This window comes from Heterocephalus glaber, unplaced genomic scaffold (assembly GCF_053883595.1).
Source record: "Heterocephalus glaber isolate CG9 unplaced genomic scaffold, H.glaber_assembly_v1.0 deba00001481, whole genome shotgun sequence".
Lineage (NCBI taxonomy): Eukaryota > Metazoa > Chordata > Mammalia > Rodentia > Bathyergidae > Heterocephalus > Heterocephalus glaber.
In genome coordinates, this window is record NW_028258317.1 from 34,904,207 (window position 1) to 34,930,201 (window position 25,995).

The 25,995-nt window shown below is 36.6% G+C and overlaps 1 protein-coding gene across 13 annotated transcripts in view; it reads right to left on the reverse strand.

Annotated features, from left to right (window-relative positions):
- Positions 1 to 25,995, reverse strand: part of Cntln (centlein) — a 553,090-nt gene that overhangs the window by 277,862 nt on the left and 249,233 nt on the right. For 12 of the 13 annotated variants that reach the window (XR_015440059.1, XM_087183859.1, XM_087183868.1 and 9 more), the window contains 2 exons: positions 25,019 to 25,554; positions 1,579 to 1,759 (listed from right to left, as the gene is read on the reverse strand). Coding sequence is in view for 12 of the 13 variants with exons in the window: in XM_087183859.1 (XP_087039985.1) it covers positions 1,579 to 1,759; positions 25,019 to 25,554 (717 nt within the window). In the remaining variant the exon portion in view is untranslated. The remainder of the gene's footprint in view (positions 1 to 1,578; positions 1,760 to 25,018; positions 25,555 to 25,995) is intronic. The other variant, XM_087183858.1, reaches the window with a different exon arrangement.

Genomic DNA, 25,995 nt, shown 5'->3' on the forward strand with positions numbered 1-25,995 from the left:
CAATAACCTTCCTCTCTTGTCACCCTCACACTGGCCATGAAGGTTTTCAAAGGTAAATGCAGATTAACTTGTTTACTTTTCTTTATATTTTGTATTTCCTTTATTCTTTTGTATTGTATTACAGTATTGCAATCTTTTTATATTAATATTTTGGGGTTGGGGAATTAATCATCTGCATTTCCATTATTTCTTATGGGGAAATTCACTTTGATACACAAATGCTTTGGATTACAAATGTGTTTCTGGAACAAATTATGCTTGCAAACCAAGGTTTTACTGTAATTAGTTTCAGAGATTATAAAATGTTAACAATTTTCATTTCTTAAAATACATTTGAAATACCTCACTTGAACTTGTCATCAAAACTGGAAACTAAGATACAGTTTTATAAATGTTTAATGCTAAGCTCTATTAGAATTTAAGTGTTGGTCACATACTAAGCACTGTTAAAACATTCCAAACTGAATTACTATTATTAGTCACCAGATACAGTATCAAATTAACTAGACCTAAAATAAAAGACAACTGGTCTTCTGTTTACAGAAGTATACTAAACTAGAAATCCAGGTTTCAGATATCTTCAGCGCTCGGACCAGAAGAGATGAAGCAAAAATGAAAACCCAAGGAACTCATCACTACACTGTTCCTTAAGTCTTGAGATCCTACCTGGTCTTCTGCCTTTCCTTGAATTTTCAGAATCTTATTGTTTTGTTTTAAATTATATGAACACAGTCACTATCAAAATCCCCAAGAGATTTTTTGTTGAACTTATACTAATTCTAAATTCATTTTGAAGACTAAAAACACCACGTATAATGAAGAAATCCTTGAAGAATGGAGGGCATGGAGGACCTTGTTCTAGTAGCAATTCAGTCTACTATAAAGTAACAGTAATGAGACAGCACTATTCAGCTAAATACAGAGATAGAATGGATGCTAAAGTCACAAGACATATCCATATATATAATAATGTATATATTATATAAGGTATATATTAATGTTTCATATAATATAATTTCATATAATATATGTTATATATGGAATATATATTATATGTAATATGTAATATATAATGTTTCATATAATATAATGTGTATATATAATATATTATGATGTATATAATGTATATTATATATGATCTATATATAATGTTTCATTTATATCAAAGTCATCATTGCTGAACATAGTGGGGAGAAAATTCATGACAAATGCACTGAGCAGAGAGGGGAAAAATGTAAAACTTAATCACTATTTTAGATCACATGTAAAAAATCAATGCTAAACACTGACATGAAATCAAGATAATAAATCAGAAAATACAGAAAAAGATAATACTGAAGATAGTACAGAAATTTATGTAAGTGGGAGTAGGGAAAGATCTATAGTAGCAAAAAAAGTGCTACTCATAAAGGAAAAATGGATATATTGTAACAAACTGGTACTTAAATATTTTCACTGTATACTTCAAAGAAGATATAACATAAGGATTCAAATTTAATTACTAGCAAAATTTATTTATTTAAGTTATAAAGCATAGGATAACATTTAGAAAATAATGAACAAAATTGTACCTCATACCTTTGGGGTCTTGTCATCCATATTTGAATACATTTGTACTATTTTTTTTCCTTGTATTTGGTTATTTTCTGTTTTATCACTTTGTTTCTGGTCTTGTCTCTCTTCTGTAGGGCTTATTTTCTGGGATGTTTCCACAATAATTGTCCCCAAATTTTGAGAGGTCTGTGTTTCAGAATCACTGCTTTTAAAAAATGGGAGAAAATGACAACATAAAATTCAAAAAAAGTTGTTACATGTTACTTTTTTAAGTTTTAAGATTAAATATAGTATGCATTGTATATAAAGGTATAAGTTTAATTTGGGCATTTGCTGATCCTCAATGGTAAAAGGAAAAATTAGTTTAAATATATTTTATTAAATTTTAGAATCACATTAAGAAAATAGATATCCAGTATCAAATCCCACCAGCATAACTTCTAGAGAATTTCCACCAAATGTTAACTCAAGAAACACATGCTTTAACACTTTCAGAGTTTGAGCATGCATCACCTTCTGAGTTAGACCAGCAAGGTTTAATTTTTCTAACAGTAAGTTCTTCTTCAGTTCAAAATACTAATCTCTCAGGCTTTTACTCATTGACTTGTTCCATTCCTTATGGCCATTTATCATTCAATAAAATACTTGTTAAACACTAACTATGAGTCACATACTTTTTCTAGCCACAGGGATAAAGTACTAAATAAACAAAATAGAAAAAAAAAAGCCTCAGCCTTCATGGAACTTTTGTCACACTGATGACTAGAGAATAGGAAAAAAGAAGAAGTAAAATACATAGTATCATAATAGTGATGTGTTTAAGAGAAAAAAATCAAGGAAGAGAGATTAGAAGTTTTGGGGTGAAGTAAAACATTTAAGTCTCTTTTCCACAGGCATGATCTTTCAACTATTTTGACAGTTATGTGTTGCTCAAAATCTCTGCCTTGTTAAAATGTTTCTCGTATATATGCTTTTGAGATGCTTTACCACTCCCTCATTCTTGAATATGCACTAGCTTATGATGATGAGGCGTCATGTCCAGAATTCAATTTCATATTCCAAGTGCAATATACTATGAGAAGTACTTCATAGAAATTCTGGTAGATGCAGACTAAAATTGTGTAAGCTCTTCTGGTCATGTGCATCACAATATACACTCATATAATTAAGAAAACTTCTAAAAATATTTCTATATGGACTATTATAAAATCCCGTATTTTCCCATTGTGTTCTTGAACAAATAGCATTTTATAACTAAGTAAATCACCTTGTAGACTCTCATATAATTGTATCTTCCCAGTATATTGAAAATTTTGGAGGTCTTGATTCTATACTGTTTCCATCTTGATTCTACTATTTCCATCTCTTTTAATGTCATGCTATCCACAAACTTGATAAATATGCTTTGTTAGAATTCAAATATACTATATTTGGTGTAATCATATCTTTAAAAGATAACGGGTTAATCTAATAAGACTTCTCCTTGAAGAATCTGTGTTTTGAAAAATATTCACAAGCTATTTTTTATAATAGTCTAGATTTTTATTTAGGATTTATTTCACAAAAAATTGAGATAAAAGTTCTTGCTTATAATAAATAACAAGCAGTCCAGTAAGGGTACAGTATAAGGTTGAAAGCAAGGAGACCAGTTAGGAAACCTCTTGTAGGATACCAGAAAACTGATAATAAGAGCTTTAATGTTGATAGTGATAGGAGTGATGAAAAGTGGTCAGATTCTAGACATTTTTTAAAGAAAACCACTAGTATTTCCTGATGGATCAGATACAGACTGGAGGCAAGAATGATTCCAAATTTTTGGCCAGAGTGACTACAAGAACAGAGTTACCATTATATAAGAGGAACACAAGAGCTGAAACAGATTTTGTGTGGGAAACATCAGAAGTATGGATTACACATTAGATATCTAAGCATGGTGTTAAGCTGACTTAGCTTTGCAAATCTAAAGTTGAGCAGTGAGGTCTGGTTGGGATATATATCCGGGCATGACTGATAATAAAAGTGGCAAAGATAGTTAAGTATAGTGTTGAGGTCACAAAAGAATATAGAAAAAACAAAACAAAAATCAAAGAAGAGGTCCCGGACCAAGGCTTTTGAAAAACTAAGACATTTGGGGAAAAGGGAAATCAACAAATGACACTGGTGGAATGTCAGCAAGAAAATAAACAGTGTAGTGTGGTGAAGTATTAAAATAAGAAGTAAAAATCAACAGGGTAAAATGCTGCTGGGAGGTCAAATAAGATAAGAACTGAGGAAATGACCTTTAGATTTGACGATTCCTAAAAAGAATTGTTTTGGAGAGATGATGAGCTAAAAGGAGTTGGAATAAAAAGGATGCAAAAAACTTTTTCAGGTTTTTCTGCTAAGGACAATACAGATAGAGGACTAAATGACACAAGAGTACAAAGAGTACAGTGAGTCGTGTGGTTTCTAAACATAATTCTCTTAATTTCTCCTCAGTAACTAGGATCTGGCTAATCCGGTTAAATAACTCAAGTGGCTCCCTTTGATGCCTATTAGCACAAAAGTATGAAGAGTCCAAATTGGGCAGGATATAGTCTTAACTTCTGTCCTTGTAGACCAAAGTAGTGTTTGTTCCCTAAAAAATAGTATTCTTACTGCGGGGACCAGGTTTCTCAAATCCAATGAACTTGAGGTCACAAATAATGAGAAGAAAGCTCTTCCAGTGAGTTATGTGGTTACTAAGAGAGGCCACTTCAACATATAACCCTTTATCCCTGGACTCATGCATTCTCAGAGACTATTATCTCAAGGCATATCCCCTATTCAATTTTATCTTCTAACTGGTGTCATAACTGAGCTACAGAACATCTATTATGTTTTATTTTTCTGTGGTCCTAGGGATTGAACCTAGACCCTCTGCACTGAGCTATATTCCAGCTACACCCCCACCCCTTTTATTTTTTGTTTTGAGACCTGGTTTTACTAACTTGCTAAGTTGGCTTGCTCCACATTTGGTTTACCCTTGGCATAAATCACCAGAGGTACCCACATTCTGACTGACCTGACTGTGGAGGAGGACAATGTCCTGGGAGAGAAGGTAAGCCTGGAGGGCTCGAAGCTCTAGGAACAAACAACAGACTCTGCCAGCGCAGCTAGGTCAAGAAAAGCCCACGGCTATTATAAACTGCAAAAAAGAATGAAGTTTTGCTCAAACAGTGACTCCACACAGCAGGCAGATGAGAGCTGAATAGGAAAGCAACTGCAGCACCTGCCATAATTGAGAGGGTTAAACTGAGAGATACTTTGGGAAGGGGTCATATATTTAGGGCTCAGGAACAGAACAACTTTAATCCAAGGTTTCCAGTTCAATTCAGAGTTCCTACAGTTACCATACACACTGATTAGATGAGAAACAGTCACAAAAGACAGTCACGGAGAATGTGGAGACAGACACAGACACTGAAAACTGTAAGCTCAAGTAGGGAAGAACACAGGGCTTCACCTTTCTGGGGGAGATACCAGGCCTGGTGAGTATGATTTGCAGAGTGGCTGGATCTAAAACTAATGGCATTAAGCTCAGCAGTCTACTAGAACCTGCCTGGCTTCTTACATCCAGAACAGAGTTCAGTAGTGTCTCCCATCTACCAAGGTGAACATGAGCACAGTCTGGGGAGAAGACAGAGGAACCTCTGGAGTAGGAGGCTTACCCACAGGAGGGGTACAGCCCATGAAGCTAGGCAGAAAAAATGGTGACATGATGGATTCCAAGACTGAAAACCCTAGGAAAGAATCACTCATTCCAAAATACAGAGGAATTTAACTAAATTTTTTCTTTTTTTTTTTTTTTTTTAAGTTTGAGGTTCCCCCACATACACTTTTAATTTTTATCTTCTTATTTTTTCCCCTTTATTTTGCTTTCTGTTTGCTCTTTTTTCTACTTTTTCTTCTTTGTTCATTTATGGTATCTTTATTCAATTCCTTCTTGAAGACAGCTGTAACTCAGGTTTGTCAACTGAAGGCTCAGGCTCCTCTACTCACCCTTCAAAGTCTCTTTCTTGTACACAGGCAGATCTCAGCATCCTTAGAGAGACATTGGCCCAGGATTTCTCAATTAACCCCACACAGGAAAGGATGTTGTAATGCTCCTTCCAGAACTCTTTAAGGGTTCAATCTGTATCTGAGACCATCTGGAAGCATGAGCAGCTGGCATCTGGGATGCAACTCAAGACTTTGGAAGTAAGTTAAAACTAAAATTCCGGTCATAACCCAAGATGCTCGTATGTTAGGCCAGCTGTAACTCGAGGGTCTACTGTACACCTTAACAGGATTCTTTGTCTCATTTTTCTCTCCTACTTATTTCCATTGCTTAGTTTTTCAAATATTACTTTTTTTTTCATGCTCCCATTCCCTATCCCCTCAGTCTTTACTAGTATAACCTATTAACCACTATTAATCTTTAGATAGTAAGTTAACACTCTGCCATTATAGCTATATTCTTTAATATTGTTAGTGGAAATATAGTTGTTGCATTTAGTATATATATATTTTTTGGTACCGGGGATCAACCTCGGGACCTTGCACTTGTGAAGCAGGCTGCAGAACCACTGAGCTAAATCCCTGACCCCAGTATATATTTACTATATGTCAATATTTGGTTTGTCTTACTAGGCTTCATCCCAAAGTTGCAAGTGATGGTTCAATATATGTAAATCAATCAGTGTCATACATCACATAAACAGAAGCAAGGACAAAAATCACATGATCATATCAACAGACATAGAAAAAGCCTTTGAAAAAATCAAACATCCATTCACGATAAAAAATACATAAGCAAATACATATAGGACCTTATCTCAATTTAATAAAAGACATTTATAACAAACCTAATGCCAACATCATTTTATAGGGAAAACATGAAAGCTTCTTTCTACAATCAGGAACAAGACAAAAATGTCCACTATCACCCCTCCTTTTCAACATGGTACTCAACATGTCAGACAGAGGAATCAATCAGGAGAATGGAATAAAAGGCATATATATTAGAAAGGAAAAATCCAAATTATCATTAATTGTAGTTGCTATGATCCTCTGGATATAAGACCCAGAACAATCGAAAAAGATTCCCAGAATTAAAACCCAATTTAGTAGTGCATTAAGATACAAAACCAACATACAAAACTGTATACCAATAATGAACACACCAGGAATGAAATTAAGAAAAGTATACCATGAGACGCCGAATCAGCCCGCTGCAGACAGGCAGGTCTGTGCACGCCCTACCTAGGTCCTGAGTCGCACGGAAGACACCAAATCACCCCACTGCAGACAGGCACCCACCTGGTTCCACACTACAAAGACGTAGAGGACACCAGACCACCAGACCAAGGTACAGAGTCCTGCTGTTCCCGGCCCAGAGGTAGGGGCTTCTGAGCTATCGTCCCACTGCTCCTGGTCCAGAGGAAGGGGCTTCCCGGTCACTATCCCTCCCGCTGCTCCTAGCCCAGAGGAAAGGGCTTTTGGGCCACCTTCTGTCCCGCTGCTCCTGGTCCAGAGGAAGGGGCTTCCCGGCCACCATCCCTCCTGCTGCTCCCAGCCCACAGGAAAGGGCTTTTGGGTCACCATCCCTACTGCTGCTCCTGGCCCCTGGGCCACCTCACCCAGCTCAGAGAAGGTAATCCATGCAGGCACTAACAGACCCCCACCCCAGTCGAAATGAGAAAACACGTAAATAAGTCTCAAAACCAGGCTTCCAGATCACCTACAGCAATCCCAAAGGGAAATGAGATGGAACACTCTGATACTCAACCACCTGGACCCACTGAACTGGCAACAAAAGGGGATCTGGAAAAAATGAAATCAGAAATAATTTCTCAGGTAACAGGAGAAATTGTGCCCCTAGTGCAAGACATGATTAATAAATCTAGAGAGGAGCTGAGGAACATGATGGAATCCCAACATAAGAAACAAATGGAATCCATAAAACAGATGCAAATAGATTTCCAGGACATGAAAAACTCCATTGAAAGTCTACACAGAAGAATGAGCCAATGTGAGGACAGAATTTCAGATATAGAAGATAAGATTGCAATTAAAGACCAGGAAAAGAAAAATTTCTTCAAAATTATAAGGGAACACAAGAAATCAATCCAGCAGCTGCTAGATGATGCAAAGAAGAATAACATAAGACTGATTGGAGTCAATGAAGAAACAGGAGAGAGTGCAGATAACATAAAAAATCTCTTCACAGAAATAATGGCAGAGAACTTCCCAAGCAGGGGAAAAGAGCTTGACATACAGATGAGTGACGCATATAGGACTCCAAATAGCCTTGATCAAAAAAAATCTACACATAGGTATATAATTGTTAAGATTCCAGAAACACAACAGAAGAACAAAGTTCTACAAGCACTCAGAGAAAAGAAACAAATCACATACAAAGGAAAGCCCATCAGAATCACAGCACACTTCTCAACACAAACCATCAAGGCAAGAAGAGCTTGGAGTGACATATTCCAAGCCCTAAAAGAAAACAGCCTCCAACCCAGATTGATATACCCTGCAAAACTATCTTTCAAATTGGATGGAGAAGTAAGATACTTTTATGACAAAGAGCACCTTAGGAACTTCGTGAATACCAAACCAGCACTCCAAAGAATTTTACACAATATCCTAGGAACAGACATGGAGGATCACTAGCCCAGGAAGCAAAGCAGAATAAACCCATCTGGCATGACAAGAAATTAAATGTAAAGGAGGAGAACCCAACAAAAAGGAAAAGTCATGACAATGACAAGTCAATACGTTTCAGTTATAACCATCAACGTTAATGGTCTCAATTCACCAATCAAAAGAAATACACTGGCAGAATGGGTCAAGAAGCAAAATCCAACAATATGCTGCATACAAGAAACACACTTAATTCAAAAGCAAACTCATAGGCTGAAAGTTAAAGGGTGGAAAACAATACTCCATGTGACAGGAACCCGAAAAAAAGCAGGAGTAGCTATCCACTTGGCAGGTCAAGTAGATTTCAAACCAAAACTGATTAAGAGAGACAAAGAAGGACACTACATCCTTGTAAAGGGAAGAATCCAAGAGGAAGAGATGACAATCATAAATGTCTATGCACCAAACACCAGTGCATACAACTATATAAAACAAATACTAACGGACATGAAAAGTCATATATGCACTAATACAATTGTATTGGGGTCCTCAACACCCCACTCTCACAAATAGATAAACTAGACTAAAAATAAGTAATGAAATACTAGAACTCAATCAAACTCTTGAACAAAAGAACTTAACAGATGTTTAGAGAGTCTTCCACCCCACAAAATCAGAATACACATTCTTCTCAGCTGCACATGGGTCATTCTCCAAAATGGACCACATACTCACACATAGAACATGTTTAAGTAAGTGCAAAGGAATTGAAGTTATCCCCTGTATATTATCAGACCATACTGCGATGAAATTGGAGATCCATAGCAAAAGAAACTCAAAAAATTACATACACACATGGAAATTGAACAACACACTTCTGAATAACCAATGGGTCACAGAGGAAATTAAAGAAGAAATCAGACAGTTCCTTCAATTAAATGACAATGACAATACAACATATCGGAATCTATGGGACACAATGAAAGCAGTCTTATGAGGGAAATTCATAGCAGTGAATACGCATATTAGGAAAACAGAACGAGCCCAATTAAATAACCTGATGCTGAACCTCAAGCTTCTAGAAAAAGAAGAGCAGGACAACCCCAAAGCTCATACAAGGGAGGAAATTATAAAGATCAGAGGAGAAATCAATGCAATGGAGACTAAGAGAACAATACAAAAAAATCACTGAAGCCAAGAGTTGGTTCTTCGAAAGAATCAACAAAATTGACAAACCTTTAGCCAACCTTGTCAGAAAAAGGAAAGAAAAGGCCCAAATCCATGCAATTAGGAATGAAAAGGGTGAAATTACAACAGACCCAGCAGAAATCCACAGGATCATCAATACCTACTTCCAGAACCTATATGCCAATAAGATGGAAAACACAGACGAAATGGACAGATTCCTAGATACATATGAATTACCAAAGTTGAACGAACAAAACCTAAAAATTCTGAACAACCCAATATCAACCAATGAAATTGAAAATGTAATTAAAAACTTATCAACTAAGAAAAGCCCGGGCCCTGATGGCTTCACTGCTGAATTCTACAAGACATTTAGAGAGGAACTGCTGCCACTACTGTTGAAACTCTTCAATGAAATCGAAAGGGAAGCAATACTCCCGTATTCATTCCTGAAAGCAAGCATCACCTTGATCCCCAAAGCAGAGAAAGACCCAACTGAAAAAGAGAACTATAAGCCAATCTCATTAATGAACATAGATGCAAAAATCCTTAATAAGATCCTGGCAAACAGAATGCAGAAGATCATCAAGAAGATCATACACCCTGACCAACTGGGATTCATCCCAGGGGTGCAGGGATGGTTCAATATATGAAAATCAATCAATGTAATACACTATATCAATAGAACCAAGGACAAAAACCGTATGATTATCTCCATAGTCGCACAAAAAGCATTTGACAAAATCCAACATGCATTTATGATAAAAACCCTACAAAAAATTGGAATAGATGGTCTCTACCTCAAACTGATAGAAGCCATCCATGAAAAACCAACAGCCAATATCATACTAAATGGTCAAAAACTGAAATTCTTCACACTGAATTCAGGAACAAGACAAGGATGTCCACTATCACCACTCTTGTTCAATATAGCTCTAGAAACATTAGCCATGGCAATTAGACAAGAGAAAGAAATAAAAGGATTAAAGATAGGTAATGAAGAAGTCAAATTGACATTATTAGCAGATGACATGATACTCTATATAGAAGACCCACGGAACTCCACCAAAAGTCTTCTAGACTTAATAACCAAATTTAGTCAAGTAGCTGGTTACAAGGCCAACACACAAAAATCAATAGCTTTCCTCTACACAAATGGCAGACTCACTGAGAGAGAAATAGGGCAAATAATTCCTTTCACAATAGCATCCAAAAAACTGAAATACCTAGGAATCATCCTAACGAAAGAAAGCAAAGACCTCTTCTCTGAAAACTATGGCACTCTGAAAAGAGAGATTGAAGACGGTATCAGAAAATGGACAGACATCCCCTGCTCCTGGGGAGGAAGGATTAATAGAGTGAAAATGGCCATACTTCCAAAACTGCTATATAGATTTAATGCAATTCCAATTGAGATCCCAGCAGCATACTTCATAGACCTCGAGAAAACAATCCAAAAATTCATTTGGAACAAGAAGAGACCCAGAACAGCAAAAGCAATTCTGGGTAACAGAGACATGGCAGGGGGTATCACAATCCCCAACCTGCAACCCTACTACAAAGCTACTGTGAGAAAAACAGCATGGTACTGGCAAAGAAACAGTCTTGAGGACCAGTGGAACCGATTAGAAGATGGAGAAACAACGCCAGACACACTCAGCCATCTCATCTTCGACAAAGGAGCCAGACACCCTCACTGGAGGAAAGATAGCCTCTTTAATAAATGGTGCTGGAAAAATTGGGCTTCAACTTGCCAAAGATTAAAACTAGACCTGTATCTCTCACCATGCACTAAACTAAAATCAAAATGGATTAAAGATCTAAATATTAAAATAGAAACTCTGAACCAGTTGGAACAGAGGTTAGGTAGAACCCTTGAAGACATCGGTGTAGGAAAAGATTTTATGAACAAAACCTCAGTTGCCCGTGAACTAGCACAAACAATCAACAAATGGGATATCTTCTTATTAAAAGGCTTCTGCACAGCAAGAGAAACCACCAGCAGTGTGAAGAGGCAATCCACAATGTGGGAAAAAAATCTTCACCTGCTCTTCCTCAGACAAAGGTGTACTATCTCGAATCTATAAAGAACTTTAAAAAATCAGACCTCCCAAATTTAAAGACCCAATCCAAAAATGGGCATCTGAAATGAACAGACATTTCTCAGACAAAGAAGTAGAAACAGCAAATAAATACATGAAAAAATGTTCAACATCACTGGTCATTCAAGAGATGCAAATGAAAACAACGCTGAGATTCCACTTCACTCCAGAAAGAATGGCTGCTATCATGAAATCAACCAATAATAAATGCTGGCAGGGCTGTGGGGAAAGAGGAACCCTGCTCCACTGCTGGTGGGAGTGCAGACTGGTGCAAGCACTGTGGAAATCAGTATGGAGATAGCTCAAAGAACTAGGACTGGAAGTCCCATTTGACCCTGCTATTCCACTGCTGGGGATCTTCCCCAAAGAATTAAAAGAATCATACCTCAGTGATATATGTGCGCCCATGTCCATAGCAGCACAGTTTGTAATAGCTAAAACTTGGAAACAGCCCAAATGCCCATCAACTGGAGACTGGATCAAGAAAATGTGCTTTATTTATAAAATGGAGTACTACTCCGCCATAAAAGATGAGAAATTAGAGACATTTATAGCTAAGTGGATGCACATTGAGCCCATACTCTTAAGTGAAATAAATAGGATACACATGTGTAAATACCGAATAGTTTCTCTGGTGTGAGAAACTGAAAGTGTAAATAAGGACTAAACATATAATAGGTAATGTGAAATAGGAAGAAAAGGGGCAAAGGGGAAGGAAGTGGGAGGGCTAGGGGAAAGGATAGAAGGGAATGGGATTAATATGAGAAAATGGAAAAATAGGAACAAAATCTTTGTAAATAGGGAGGACTGGAGGGGTTGAAGGGAGGGCTGGGCAAGGGTGAAAAATAAGAACCACGAGAGGCTATGTAAAGGTGCAAATTTCCAATGATGAATGTCATTATACTGTATACCTAAAATGTACCATTGATTAGAATAAATAATCGATAATGTAAAATAGGAAGAAAAGGTCCAAAGGGGTAGGGGTAGTGGGAGGGGCAGGGGAAAGGAAAGAAGGGAAAGGAAAAATGATGAGAAATAGAAATAATGTCTTTGTAAATATGGAAGGCTGGAGGGTGTGAAGGAAGGGCTAGGAATGGGGAAAAAATAAGAACCAAGATGCATTATTTAAAGGTACAATTCCCAATGAGAAATGCAATTGTGTTGTATACCTACAATGCACCAATAAAAGAATTTAATACAGAAAAGAAAAGAAAAGTATACCATTCATAATAGTGTCAGAGAAGTGACAACCATCCCCTGATGCATGCAAACAGATACGTGGTAGACAAGGAGCAATCCTCCCCTTATGTGAATAAGCAGGCCTATGCTGGATACACAGGCGCCCCTACCCTGACCTGGGCAACCAGACCCATGTTGAATGGGGACACACCTCACTTGAAGTAAGCAAACAAGCCTGTCAATGATGTGTATCACACTCCCCTCCCAAAGTGAGCAACAGTTCTGTACTGGATGGTTTCCCTCTCTTCAAGAAGAGCTAGCAGGACCATGCAGAAAGTACCACCCATCCAACACAAGGGTGAGACCATTCGCTACTTCCAAGCAGTTACTATATATAAGGTGACAAAGCTGTTACTATTAATTGGTTTTCTAGGATGCCAATATCTGGATTGCCTTGAGATCATTAAAAATACTGTGGCCCATTTCTAGAGAACTGGGTACAGAAACAAATACGCTGCAACCTACAATCCAAATTAAATGGAGGTGGTTGGGATCCTGGGACAGGCAAAGGCCAATAGTTAACCATACCCAGAGGACAAAACTTAAAAGTAGACATTAAATAAAGAGGTCTCTATATTAAAAATACTTTCTACTACAGTCAACCAACACACCTCAACATGCACACACACATACACATGCACATGAACACACACAAACAAAATATAAAAAGGCAAGCCAATAGAATGCCTCCCAAAACTCCCAAGTTTGCCAAAGTTGATGCATGGTGAGGAAACCAAAAAATACATACCTGAATTATTTTATGTGATATCATAGGAAATACAAATAAGATTAATAAGGCATTTGGCAAGATTACAGATGATATAAGTAATAAGCTGGCCCAAATAAACAAAATGAGTAGCGACCTATAGAAGACACCAGTAAAAGGCTAGCAGAGCTAAACAAACTGAAACAAAACATGAAAGATCAGCACAGAAAAGAATTCGAGTCCATAGGAAGACTCCAAATATAAATTCAGGAGACTAAAAATTGTATTGAAAATATGGGCGTAGAAGTTACTCATCTGAGTACAGAGTGTCAGAAATAGAAGACAAGACTGTTATTAGGGCCCAATTTTATGAGAAATTATAAAATCAACAACAAAAAATGAAAATGAATCCAACAGCTTCTGGATGACACAAGGAATTCCATTAACTGGAATTAGTGAAAGATTGGAAGACAGCATAAATGGCATAAAATACCTGTTTACTAAAATAAGAAGAAAACTTTCTAAATATGGGAAAAGAATTTAACAAATAGATAAGTGAGAAAGACCCCCAAATAGCCAGGATCAGAAAAGAATCTCTCCATAAACATCATAATCCAAATCTTGGCAATATAGCATATTCAAAATCCTAGAAGTCCAACACAAGAAGAGAATCTTAAAAGTGATTAGAAAAAGCACTAAATCACTTATAAGGTAAACCCGTTAGAATTACAGAAACCACAAAGGCAAGAGAGCTGAAAATAATTGGTTTTAAGCCCTAAAAACAAAATTCCAATTCAGACTGATATATCTTGCTTTCAAAACTGATGAAGAAATAAGATTATTTTCATGATTAAGATCACCTAAAGAAATTCATGACCACCAAAGCATCACTCCAAAAATTCTTAAGATCTTCAAAAAATAAAATGAAGCTAACAATGACTAAAGAGAGGGCTAATAGAATGAATACACCAGGTAGGATGAACGGTTATGTAGAAGGGAAATAAAGAGAATCAGCAACAGCAAAATAAGGCAATGACAGGAATGAGTAAATATCTATTAGTCATAACTCCTAATCAAAAGATACAGACTGGCAGAAAGGATCAAGCAGCAAAATCTAGAGCCTGCTGGGTCCTGAAGGAGAGAAGAGAGGCCCTGGCCCGTCCCCTCTGCAGACATCAGAGGATGTGTGCCCGACGGGGAGAGAGGCCCTCCCAAGCCCTGCTGCAGCCACCAAAACCTCGGGGGCCCTGTAGGTCCAGGAGGAGAGAAGCACTGACCCCTGTCAGACTCAGACACCAGAGCTCTGTGAGAGGAGAGGCCCTACTCTGGTACCAGTGCCTTGTTGCTCCATGGTTGAGGATCGAGGAACTGCCTGAGTCCCACTGCCTATGATGGAGCCTCCTTGGCCCCAGGAATCAGAAAAAAAGACACCACCTGCCCCTGCTGCAGACACAGCATCCCCTGGGCCCTGTGGGAGAAGAGAGAAGCTCTGCCTACCACTGCCACCAACATAGTTATGGGGCTCAGCCCATGGCAAAGAGCAGCAGAGGCAACAACCAAAGACTCACCTGTCTGAGGATGAGACCAATGCCCCAGAGGAGTGCTCTGCTCCAGGACTGAGGTGTTACTCCACCGCAAAGAGTAAGAGACAGCCTTCGGGGACCAGAGTGGAGATCATGAGAGTTACACAGCAATCTCCTGGGATCCTCTGGGAGGGTCGGTCAGGAGGATCATGGGGCTGTACATGTAGTGGGAGCAGGTTGGTGGGGGTGACCTTCAGAGGGGGAACATTGAAGGAGATGCCATTTACTTCAGTGGTATGCTTGAGCCCTTGCACCACTTGCCTACATCTGGGTGGCCTAAAGTGTCTTCACTAAAATCAGGGACCAGTCTGCTCTGGATAAGGGCAGTTCCCGAGTGGTCCTCAGGGTTTGTAAATATCCAGTTGATATGTGACACATTGTAGTGGTCACTTTACTACTATCTCCAAGGTGAGAGAGTGGTTGCTTTGAATTGGTTTTTTCTGTATGCTGGTATCTGGATTGTGTAGAGGTGATAAACAATACTGTGGTTCACTTCTGAAGGAATGGCCACTGGGCCAAAGGAGCTGCAAACTGAACCTAAATAAATAAATAAATAAATAGAAATACAAAAGTTCAAGGCAACAAATTATCTCACAAAATTCCCAATTCTCTCAAGGCTGATTCAGGGTGATCCAGGGTGGGGGGAGGAGGAAAATATAAGCCATAGAGTGCCTAAAAAGGTATTGATGGAGGTACAACAGTTCAATAAAGTTCTTCATGAATTTAAAGAAGATAAAACTAATCAGATAATAATCCTAATGGAACAAGTGATAAGTGAGTAGAGAAGACACTAAGAAGTCCAGTGGAGCTAAAGAAAGACAGGCAAGACGTGAATGCCCAGCACAGAAAAGAATGAGAACCCATAAAAAAGTTCCAAACAGAAATCCAAGAGATTACAAATACAACCGAGGGCCAGGGATTTAGCTCAGTGGTTCCGCTGCCTGCCTCGCAAAAGCAAAGTCCCGAGTTCTATCCCCAGTACCAAAAAAAACAACTGAAAGTATGGCCAGCTGAAGTGACCACTGTGAGGACAGAGTGCCAGATCTAGGAGAAAGGGTTGTGGTCAGTGATCAATTAATGGAGAGATACAACAAGACAACATGAGGGCCGGGGATTTAGCTCAGTGGTTTCTCTGCCTGCTGCACAAGTGCAAGGACCTGAGTTCGATACCTGGTACCAAAAAAAAAAAAAAAGACAACATGAAAAATGGATCCAAAAGCTGCTAGATGGCTCTAGAAGACTAACATAAGAATAACTGGAATTAATGAAACATCGGAAGATGGCACCAAGGGCATAAAAAATGTGTTTACAAAAGTAATAGAAAACTTTCCAGATGTGAAAAAAGAATTTAACATACAGATAAGTGAGGCATATAGAACCCTCAATAGCCATGATCAGGAAAAAAAAAAAAAACGTGATGCCCCACAATAATTAAATTACCAGAAGGGCTGGGGATTTAGCTCAGTGGTTCTGGCGCCTGCCTCGAAGTGCAAGGTCCCGAGTTTGATCCCCGGTACCAAAAAAACAACAACAATAAATTACCAGAAATCCAGAGAAAAGCAACAAATTACCCATAATGTAAAACCCATCAGAATTACCACAAACTTCTCAAAACAAGGGTTAAAAGCCAGGGGAAACTGGAAGGAAGTGTTTCAAGCTCTCAAAGAAAACAATTTCCAACCCAGACTGTTGTATTCTGCAAAATTATACTTGAAAATTGATATAGAAATAAGATATCTGCAGGATAAAAAAAAAAACCTAAAGAAATTCCCCAGTACCAAATTAACACTGCATAAAATTCTCAAGGATATCCTATGAGACAATGAAGCTAACACTGCCAAAAGTTCCAATAGAATGAATGCATCAGCTAGCAATTAATTATAAGGGAAAGAAACAAAAAGAATAGCAGGAAAATAATACAATGACAGGAATAAGTCAATACCTGTCAATTATAACAATATCAATGTAAATGGACTCAGCCAATCAAAAGACACAGATCAGCAAAATGTATCAAGAAACAGAAGTAGATGGTATGCTATATACAAGAAACACATTTAACATAAGAAGAAATTCGTAGACTAAAAGTCAAAGGATGGAAAACAATACTCCATGCAACAGAAACATGAAAACAAGCAGGAATAGCTATGCTACTTTCAGACAAAGTAGACTTCAAACCAAAGCTGATCAAAAGAGGCAAAGAAGAACATTACATACTGGTTAATAGAACTATTCAACTGGAAGGGATAACAATTATAAACATATATGCATCATATCAGGGTACATAAAACAAACACTAATAGACATAGAAGATGAGATAAACATTAATATAATTATAATAGGCAACCTCAATACCCCAGTATCACAAGATTAACTAAAAAAATCACAGAAATATCATAGTTAAACCAAACCTTTGAACAAATGCACCTGATGCATGTATACATAATGTTCCACCCATCAACAGAATACACATTCATTTTAGACCCCATGTGGTACTTTCTTAAAAAATAGACATACAAACTAATAAAGCATGCCTAAGTAAATGCAAAAGAATCAAAATTTTACCTTGTATATTATCAGATCATTTTGCAAAGAAATTAGAAATCAATACCACAGAAACTATGCAAGTGTATGGAAATTAAACACAATTTTGAATAATGAGTCACAGAGGAAGACATAAGAAAATTCCTAGAATTAAATGATAATGTCAATACAACACAGCAGAACTTATAGGATACAATGAAAGCAGTCTTACAAGGGACATTTATAGTGGTGAATGCCCACATCAGAAAAACAGAAAGAGCCTGAACAAATAACCTAATGATACAGCTCAAGGTCCTAGAAAAATAAGAACAATCCAAATCCAGAGCTTTTATAAGCAAGTAAATTATAAAGGTCAAACCAGAAATCAATGAAATGGAACCTAAAAAATAACATACAGGGGCCAGGGACTTAGCTCAGTGGTTCTACCACCTGCCTTGCAAGCGCAAGGTCCTAGGTTCAATCCCCGGCACCCCCACCACCCCCCAAATAACATACAAATAATCAGTGAATCAAAGAGCTGCTTCTTTAAAAGAATAAACAAAATAGGCCCTTAGTCACTTGTACCAAGAAAAGGAAACTCACAAATTAATGCATTTAGAATTGAAAAAATTGAAATCACAATGTACACCACCGAAATGCAGAACATTATTAGCAACTACTTCACATATATACCAAAAATCTAGAGATCACAGAAGAAATGGAGAGATTCCTAGATACACACAAATTACCAAAATTGAACAAAGACTTAAAAATCATGAAGACAATCCCATAACAGGTAGATAAAACTGAACCAGTAATAAAAACACTGCCAACTAAGAAAAGGCCAGGACCTGATGGATTGAATGCCAAATTCTGTAAGAACTTCAGGGAGGAAGATGTAACATGAGCACCCCTCAAACCCTTTAATGAAATCTAAAGAGAAGGAGTATTTCCAAAATCATTCTTGGAAGCTAACATGATCCTGAACCCTAAATTAGACAAGGATCCAACAAAAAAAGAGAAAAGGCAAATCTCTCTAATGAACACACATGCAAAAATCCTTAACAGATATTGGCAAAGAAAATGCAACAAAGCATAAAAAAAGCATACACCATGACTAAGTAAGCTTCAACCCAGAGATGCAAGAATGGTTTCACATATGGAAACCAATAAATGCAATTCATCACATAAACAAAAGTAAGGAAAAAAGTCACATGATCATCTCAATAGACTCAGAGAAAGCCTTTGAGAAAATCCAACCTCCATTCATGATAAAAACCATGAAGAAAATATGTATAGAAGGACCTTATCTCAATCTGATAAAAGCCATTTATGAACAACATACTGACAACATCATATTAAATGGGGAAAAACTGAAAGCTTTCTCTCTAAAATCAGAAACAAGACAAGGATGTCCCCTGCCACCAATCTTGTTCAACACAGTCCACAAAACATTAGCCAGAGCAACCAGGAAAGAGAAATAAAAAGGATAAATACAGAAAAAGACAAAGCCTATGATCATTATTTGCAGATGACATGATCCTATACCTGTAAGGCCGAAAGTCTCCACCAAAAGACTCCTAGAATTAACCAAATTCAGCAACACAGTAGGTTACAAAATCAACAGAAAAATCAATAGAATTCCTATACCCTAATATGAACTTACTAAAAAAGAAACTAGGAAAACAATACCATATACAATAGCATGAAACAAAACTTCAGGTCATGAACTTAATTCAATCCACAATTCTGGGGAAGATGGCCACAGTCCTGATCATTATCTGATGCCGAGTTCGCAAATGGAAGCAAAATTTTGCTGAACACTTCTGTTTGTGAACCAAATTGTTTGCAAACAGAAACATTTTTGAATCAAGGTATTCCTGTAGTTCCAAAAATGATATACAGATTTATTGCAATCCCAATCAAAATGCAATGGCATTTCTCATAGATCTAGAGAAAAAAATCCTAAAATTCATATGTAACAAGAAGAGATCCAGAATAGCAAAAGCAATCCTTGGTAACAAAGCAAAGCTGGTAGTGTCACAATCCCAGGCTTGAAGTTATACTATAAAGCTACAGTGATTAAAACAGCATGTGGATAAATGGAATAGAATAGAAAAATCAGAAAGAATTTCAGGCATATACAGCTATTTGATCTCTGACCAAAGGGCCAAAAACATACACTGGAGGAAAGACAGCCTCTTTAATAAATGGTGCTGGGAAAATTGGATATCCACATGCAGAAGACTGAGTAAAGACCCATATCTCTCACCATGTACTAAACTATAATCACAATGTATCAAAGATCTAAATGTTAAAACAGAAACAATCTGCTCTAAGATAAAACAGGCAAAAATCCTGAAGCCACAGGCATAGTCAAGGACTTTTTTTTTTTTTGGTACCGGGGATCAAACTTGGGACCTTGCACTTGCAAGGCAGGCACCAGAACCACCAAGCTAAATCCCCAGCTCTTGTCAAGGACTTTTTAAACAGAACCACAATTGCACAAAAAATAATACCAAGTATTATGGCTTGTATCTAGATGTTCCCTAAAAGCCTCATGCAGCTGCAGGAGGGGCTTTTTCAGAGGTAGCTAAATCTAGAGTGTGTGATTGATTCATGGTGCAATGCTAGACTCAAGGGCAGTAGGATAAAGGGTGTGAGTGCCACCCAGCCTATGTAGTCTGGATAAGATAAAAGGGGCAGAAAGACACTGTTAAATTCCCTTAATGCTTTTATTGTCTTCTGCATGCAATGAACTGTTCTCTGAGATGTTCTTCGGCCATGTGCCACTCTGCCTTTGAGTCAGCCAATTATGGACTGAAACCTCTACAAACTGAGCTAAATAAACCCTTTCCCCTTTAACTCTGGATGTTGGGTATTTTGTCTCAGCGCGGAGAGAAAAGTAATTCAGACATCAAGAATCAACGAATGGAATCATATCAAATTAAAGAGCTTCTGCTTAGCAAAGGAAACAACCAACAGAATGAAGAGACAATCTACAGAATGAGAAATTGTACAAATTTTACAATTTGAAATAGTTAGATCTTGGAAACAATGTATGTCTATCAACAGATGAATGGATAAGGAAAATATGGTATTTATACACAATAGAGTACAACTCTGCTCTGAAGATAAACTTGCAGCATTCATAGGTAAATGGATGTAACTTGAAAGCATAATGTTAAGTGAAATAACTCAAATACATAAGATTAAATATTGGATGGTTTCTCTTGTATGAGAAACTATTTATATATATATATATTTTGCATATATATATGTAAATAAAGAGCAATATTGATGATAGTTAAGTAGGAAGCAGCAAGAAGTTCAAACAATTCTTCAAATTATATACTCTGTTCTTTCAAAAATATTTTAAGATGCAGTAAAAAGTTGGTTTGCAAGAATAGTTTGTAATAGTGTTAATCCAAAGCACTTGTATATCAAAGAGAGAGAGGGAGAGAGGAACCAGTTGCGATCTTGTGATGTTCAGAGAGATGTACAATTCACATTGCAAGACACTGCTCTTTATTGAGTTAAAATTCCCTAGAAATGTTTGCTTGTGTTGTGGAACACTTGCAGACCACATTACTTGCAACCCAAGCTTTGACTGTATATGCTAATTTGTCTCATCTATACTACTAGTTTCTTTTAGTTCACTGCAGAGAAATTTTGTGTTATTATCTGTTTCTTTGTAAAACAGAATCTTATTTATCTATGTCTTGTACTTTGAAGATAATGATACACAGTATACTAATTATTATTGTTCTCTTATTTTTAATGAAATTTTCTTTAATTTTTTCATAAAATAAAATTTTAAAACTAATTTTCCCATTTAGTTGTCAACAACACTTTAATGTAGACAATAAAATCTCTCACTTCATCTTTTAATTATCTACTTTCCATTTGAGTGCTTCTAGAGTTTGTATACCTCAAAAGACATTTATATACATATAAGCTAAATACATTTACCTTTATTTTCAATTTTGCTATTACTGTCACTGTTTCACTCAAGGTCCTTCTACCTAAGCCATTTAACACATGTACAAGTATATTAATTTCTCAAACTAATCCTTATGCCAAAATGACATATTTTGGAGTGGGATACTCTGCCATACTTTATAAACTACTTAAGAAATTTTTATTTATGAGCTTTTACTGACAATTTTTACTTTCTCTTTAATTTGTTAGAGATACTGAAATTTCATGTTTCTTCTTGAATGTTACCACCCATTACTGAATAAGTTTTTGTAAATTTTGTGAAATAAATATTAATAAGGGGATAATTATACTATATAGTATTATATATGTGACTAACTTCCAGTTTTCTCAGTATCCAAATAAATTTCTTATATTTTAGAGTATGAAAAGCTAAAAGAAAATCTGAAGTCCCTGAAGTTCAACTGCAGGATTTCTAATTGTTTGAAAATTCTTTGCAGCTGAATGATTCCTAAGAGTGTTCTGTCAAGCAGAAAATGTAATATTTAATCCCTAAAGTGCAAAATTGAGTTTCACTGCTAAATAACTTAAATGACAATCCTGTATTTTAAGAAATACAGTGTGATAAATCTCCCAAAATATATGACATTGTGCACATACAATAAAATTAGAACTAAGTCTTTCACCTTTCATACACTTATTTTTTCACATATTTATTTATAAGACACATACAAAAATAAACTGTGCCACCGCTTTATGACTAGTGTAATGGTTCTATATGACTGAGATAAAATTGAGAGCTGAAAGGAGAATTTCCTTGAAGATACAGATAAATGTTTAATGAGTTTTAAGTAGGATTTTAACTCTAAATGCTTTTGAGACCAGGGAAGAAGAACCTGTGAAGAGTTAATAAGAAAATAGGAATGCAGATTTGATCCTCTGGCCTTATCTTTATAAATTTTTTTTGAGTTTCTTAAAGCTTTTAAGTTTCCTAATCTTTAAAACAATGGTTCTTACATTTATCTAGTATCAGCTGGGAAGCTTCAAAAAATACGGACACACATAACCACCCCAAAATTACAATATAATTGGTGTGAAGTGTGGCCTAAGCTTTATAATTTTTCATAAGACCTCTAGGTAATTATAATACACAGATAAGTACTGGGGTTCAGATAAACAATACCCTAGCCAGGCATTGTGGCACATGCCTGTAATCCCAGCACTTGGAAGACTGAGGCAGGATTGCTGTGAGTTCGATTGCTGTGGGGCTAGCCTGAGGTACAGAGTGAGACTTTGTCTCAAAACAAAAACAAAACCAGAAACCAATATCCCAAAGCATAGCATTTTGGCATGCTGAGTTCTTTCAACTAATGGACACTGGAAGGCCTCAGAACTAGCTTCAGAGCCAAGGTCTCTTTAATCTTGTACCCTGCTGTTTCTCACTCTTCATTCTCCCCAAAATGAGTCAGAGAAACCAGAATTCCTCTTCCCAAGGCAGGTGACAGAAATTAGAAACCCTTTCCCCCAAAGCAACCCATAAAGCCTAAATATATACAGCATGATCAAAAGCAACAGTGAATGTTCAAATTTTTTAAGAATTTGTAATAAAAGATACATTGCCATTAATCACCCTCAAAATACTCCCCTCACTTCACTCCAACACACTTATCCCTTCATTCTTGCCACTTTCTGAAGTTCTGGAAGTCCTCTTTCATGAAATCTTTAGATGCACTCTCATGGCTGTCTTGATGTCCTGAATCAACTCAGAATAGTTTACCTTTCATGCTCATTTTGACTTTGGGGGAGGACCAGAAGATGCATAGCTGCTGGATATGGTGAATAAAGTAGATGAACACATCATACTGTTTTTATGAGAGTGCATTTCCCTTGAATGGCATTGGCGGCAGCATTCACTGTATTTTTTAATTATACTTTGTAAACACATTAAATAAAACTTCCAGAACTACTTCAAGAAGTGGCACAGCAATGGAATAAATATGTTCGAAGCAAGGAGTATGTTCGAAGCAAGGAGTATTCTCGAAGCAAGGAGGAAGATTAATGGCATTGTGTCTTATATTATAATAATTTATTTTAAATTTAAACATTCACTGTATATTTTGATCATATCTCCTATTACTCTAACTTTTCCTCTCTTTTCTGTGCAAAAGCTGGGCATCTACCCTCTGTATTACAAGATCCTCCTTCCAGAAGGGGTCCCACCCTACAAGCAGGAGGAAGCAATGCAATGTAGAGAGGCCAAAAAGAAACCAAACAGACAAACCTTGCTAAGTTTCTCCCCTTGTCTATTATATTAGATGACACCCTTTTGTCCATACAACTGTGGATTGTTCATCAAATCTAAACATCAACTTAGAAAGTTTTCCCTAAGTCTCTGGGTCATCAGTCTGAAGTCTCTCCTGTTATATAAAACTTTGGTTAAATAAATTTCTTATGCTTTTCTCTTATAATCTGTCTGTTATAGAGATGTCAGCCATAACCCTTATACTAGGTAAAGAAAAATATATACCTTTCTACCCTTACACAAATTTGAGAACTATGTTTCTAAAATAATTTTCAGTTCCATGTCTGACTGAGAAAACTATTTATAATCTTCCCAAATCTAAAACAGAATCACTGCTAAAGATTTACAAACAAAACAAAAACAAAGGAAAATAGAAAATATATATCATTACAAAATAAGGAGTAATTTTTGAAATTATGACAAACTGGGTATTTTCCACACAATTCTAGCAACAATGAACGTCTCAATTGCCTAGGTATAAAAAGAGGTGTTTTAACATTCATTTGCCTTTGTATTTCAAGTGTGTATATAAATGTATAGCCAGGGGTAAGACAAAGAAATATTATAGATTTTTAGTATTCTCCTGTTGCTACTCACCAGGGATTATATACCTTTTAAGACTAGAAATCTCTATAACTTTAAAGAAGTAATTTTTAACCACCATTCAATTAAACTTAGTACAATGACTTTGCATAATACATACATGAAATAATTACTGAAGATGGTTCTTAATTTAAAGGATGTTAAACAGCTTGTAGACATCTGGTAACAAGCTGAAATGGGTCATTCAAAATTTATCCAACTAAATTATGGGGGAAAAATGTTTCTCTTCCCAGGTTGGCATGTCACAAGATAACTAAACCGACTTAGTAGGCTTGCCTGGGAATCCTTAGCTGTCAGTAGTGAATATGCAAAGGGCCAGCAAATTAAATCAACCTGCCAAACTGTCAATTTCAAGCCTCATGACTGCATGAAAATAGCATCACTGGAAGAAATCAAGCATTGCCTTCTTTTGGGTTTCCTGGCACCTATTCAAATACTCATGCAGTTGTGGCTAATTTTGCATGCAAATTTCAGTCAATAAGCTCAGAACAAGACCTCCCAAGATATTTCAAAGGATCTGACAGTATTTTTTCTGAATACCAAATCGACAGTAGTTGAAATTCAATCTCCATTTGCCAGTGCTTTACATATGCACAGTGTCCCCACCACAGAGCTAAGTTAATGAGAGCCTTACCTGCTTTCACTCATATCCTCCCAGCCGTCCTTGCTGAGGTTCTCAAACACATTGCTCATAACCTTGATGGAGTGATTGAGAACAGTGTGGTGACGACCCAGAGAGCACCTTTTCTTGGCAGCTTTCAATTTAACCTTGGTGGTGGTTGTCTTATAATCATATTTTCCAGATCTCACTTCTGTGGTGGCCATCTCAGATTTAGCTTTTTCTGCAGAATGCTCTAATTTCTCCCCTGGATTCATCAGCTCCTCATTTTCACTTCTCGATGTACTAACTTCTGCCACTTGTCTCCTGAGGGAAATGACTTCTCTCTCCAGCTCACTGACTTTTACTTCAAGTTTAGTTTTGTCTTTTTCTACATCTTTACTCCCCTTTAGTAGCTGTTCTAGCTCTTTTTTTCTGTTCTCTGCATCTTCTTGATGCTGTTTTAAATGGACTTTCAGGAAATCATTTTCTTTCACTAATTGTTTATTTCCTTCTTTTAATTTTTTTGATGTTTTCTCAAAAGATTTTAGCCGATTTTCCAATTCAATGACCTATGCAAAAGAGTTTAGTTTACCCTTTTAAAATCCAAACCCATAACTTACTGTATTTTTATTTTCATTTCTAACAAATAAAAGAACAATTATATTCAGTACGAGGACAAAATAAATCTATGCTACTTAATTTCTAAATAATTGTAAGGTGGTGTAGATGAATACATTAAAAATGCAGTAATACATCTGTTGAATAAAGGACAGATGGTAAAAGAAGTAAAAATTCTACACAAAGTGACACAGATTTAACTATGCTAATAAACTGCAGTTCTGTTATATCTTAAGTACTTTGGCTATATATATATCTATATATATATATATAGATATATATATATTTTTTTTTTTTTAAACTCATTGTGAAAAAACTCTTCAGGGAAAAACAGCTTATATAGAAAGTGTTAAAATAGGTACATAGGGAAACTGTATTAGTAAATAATAGTT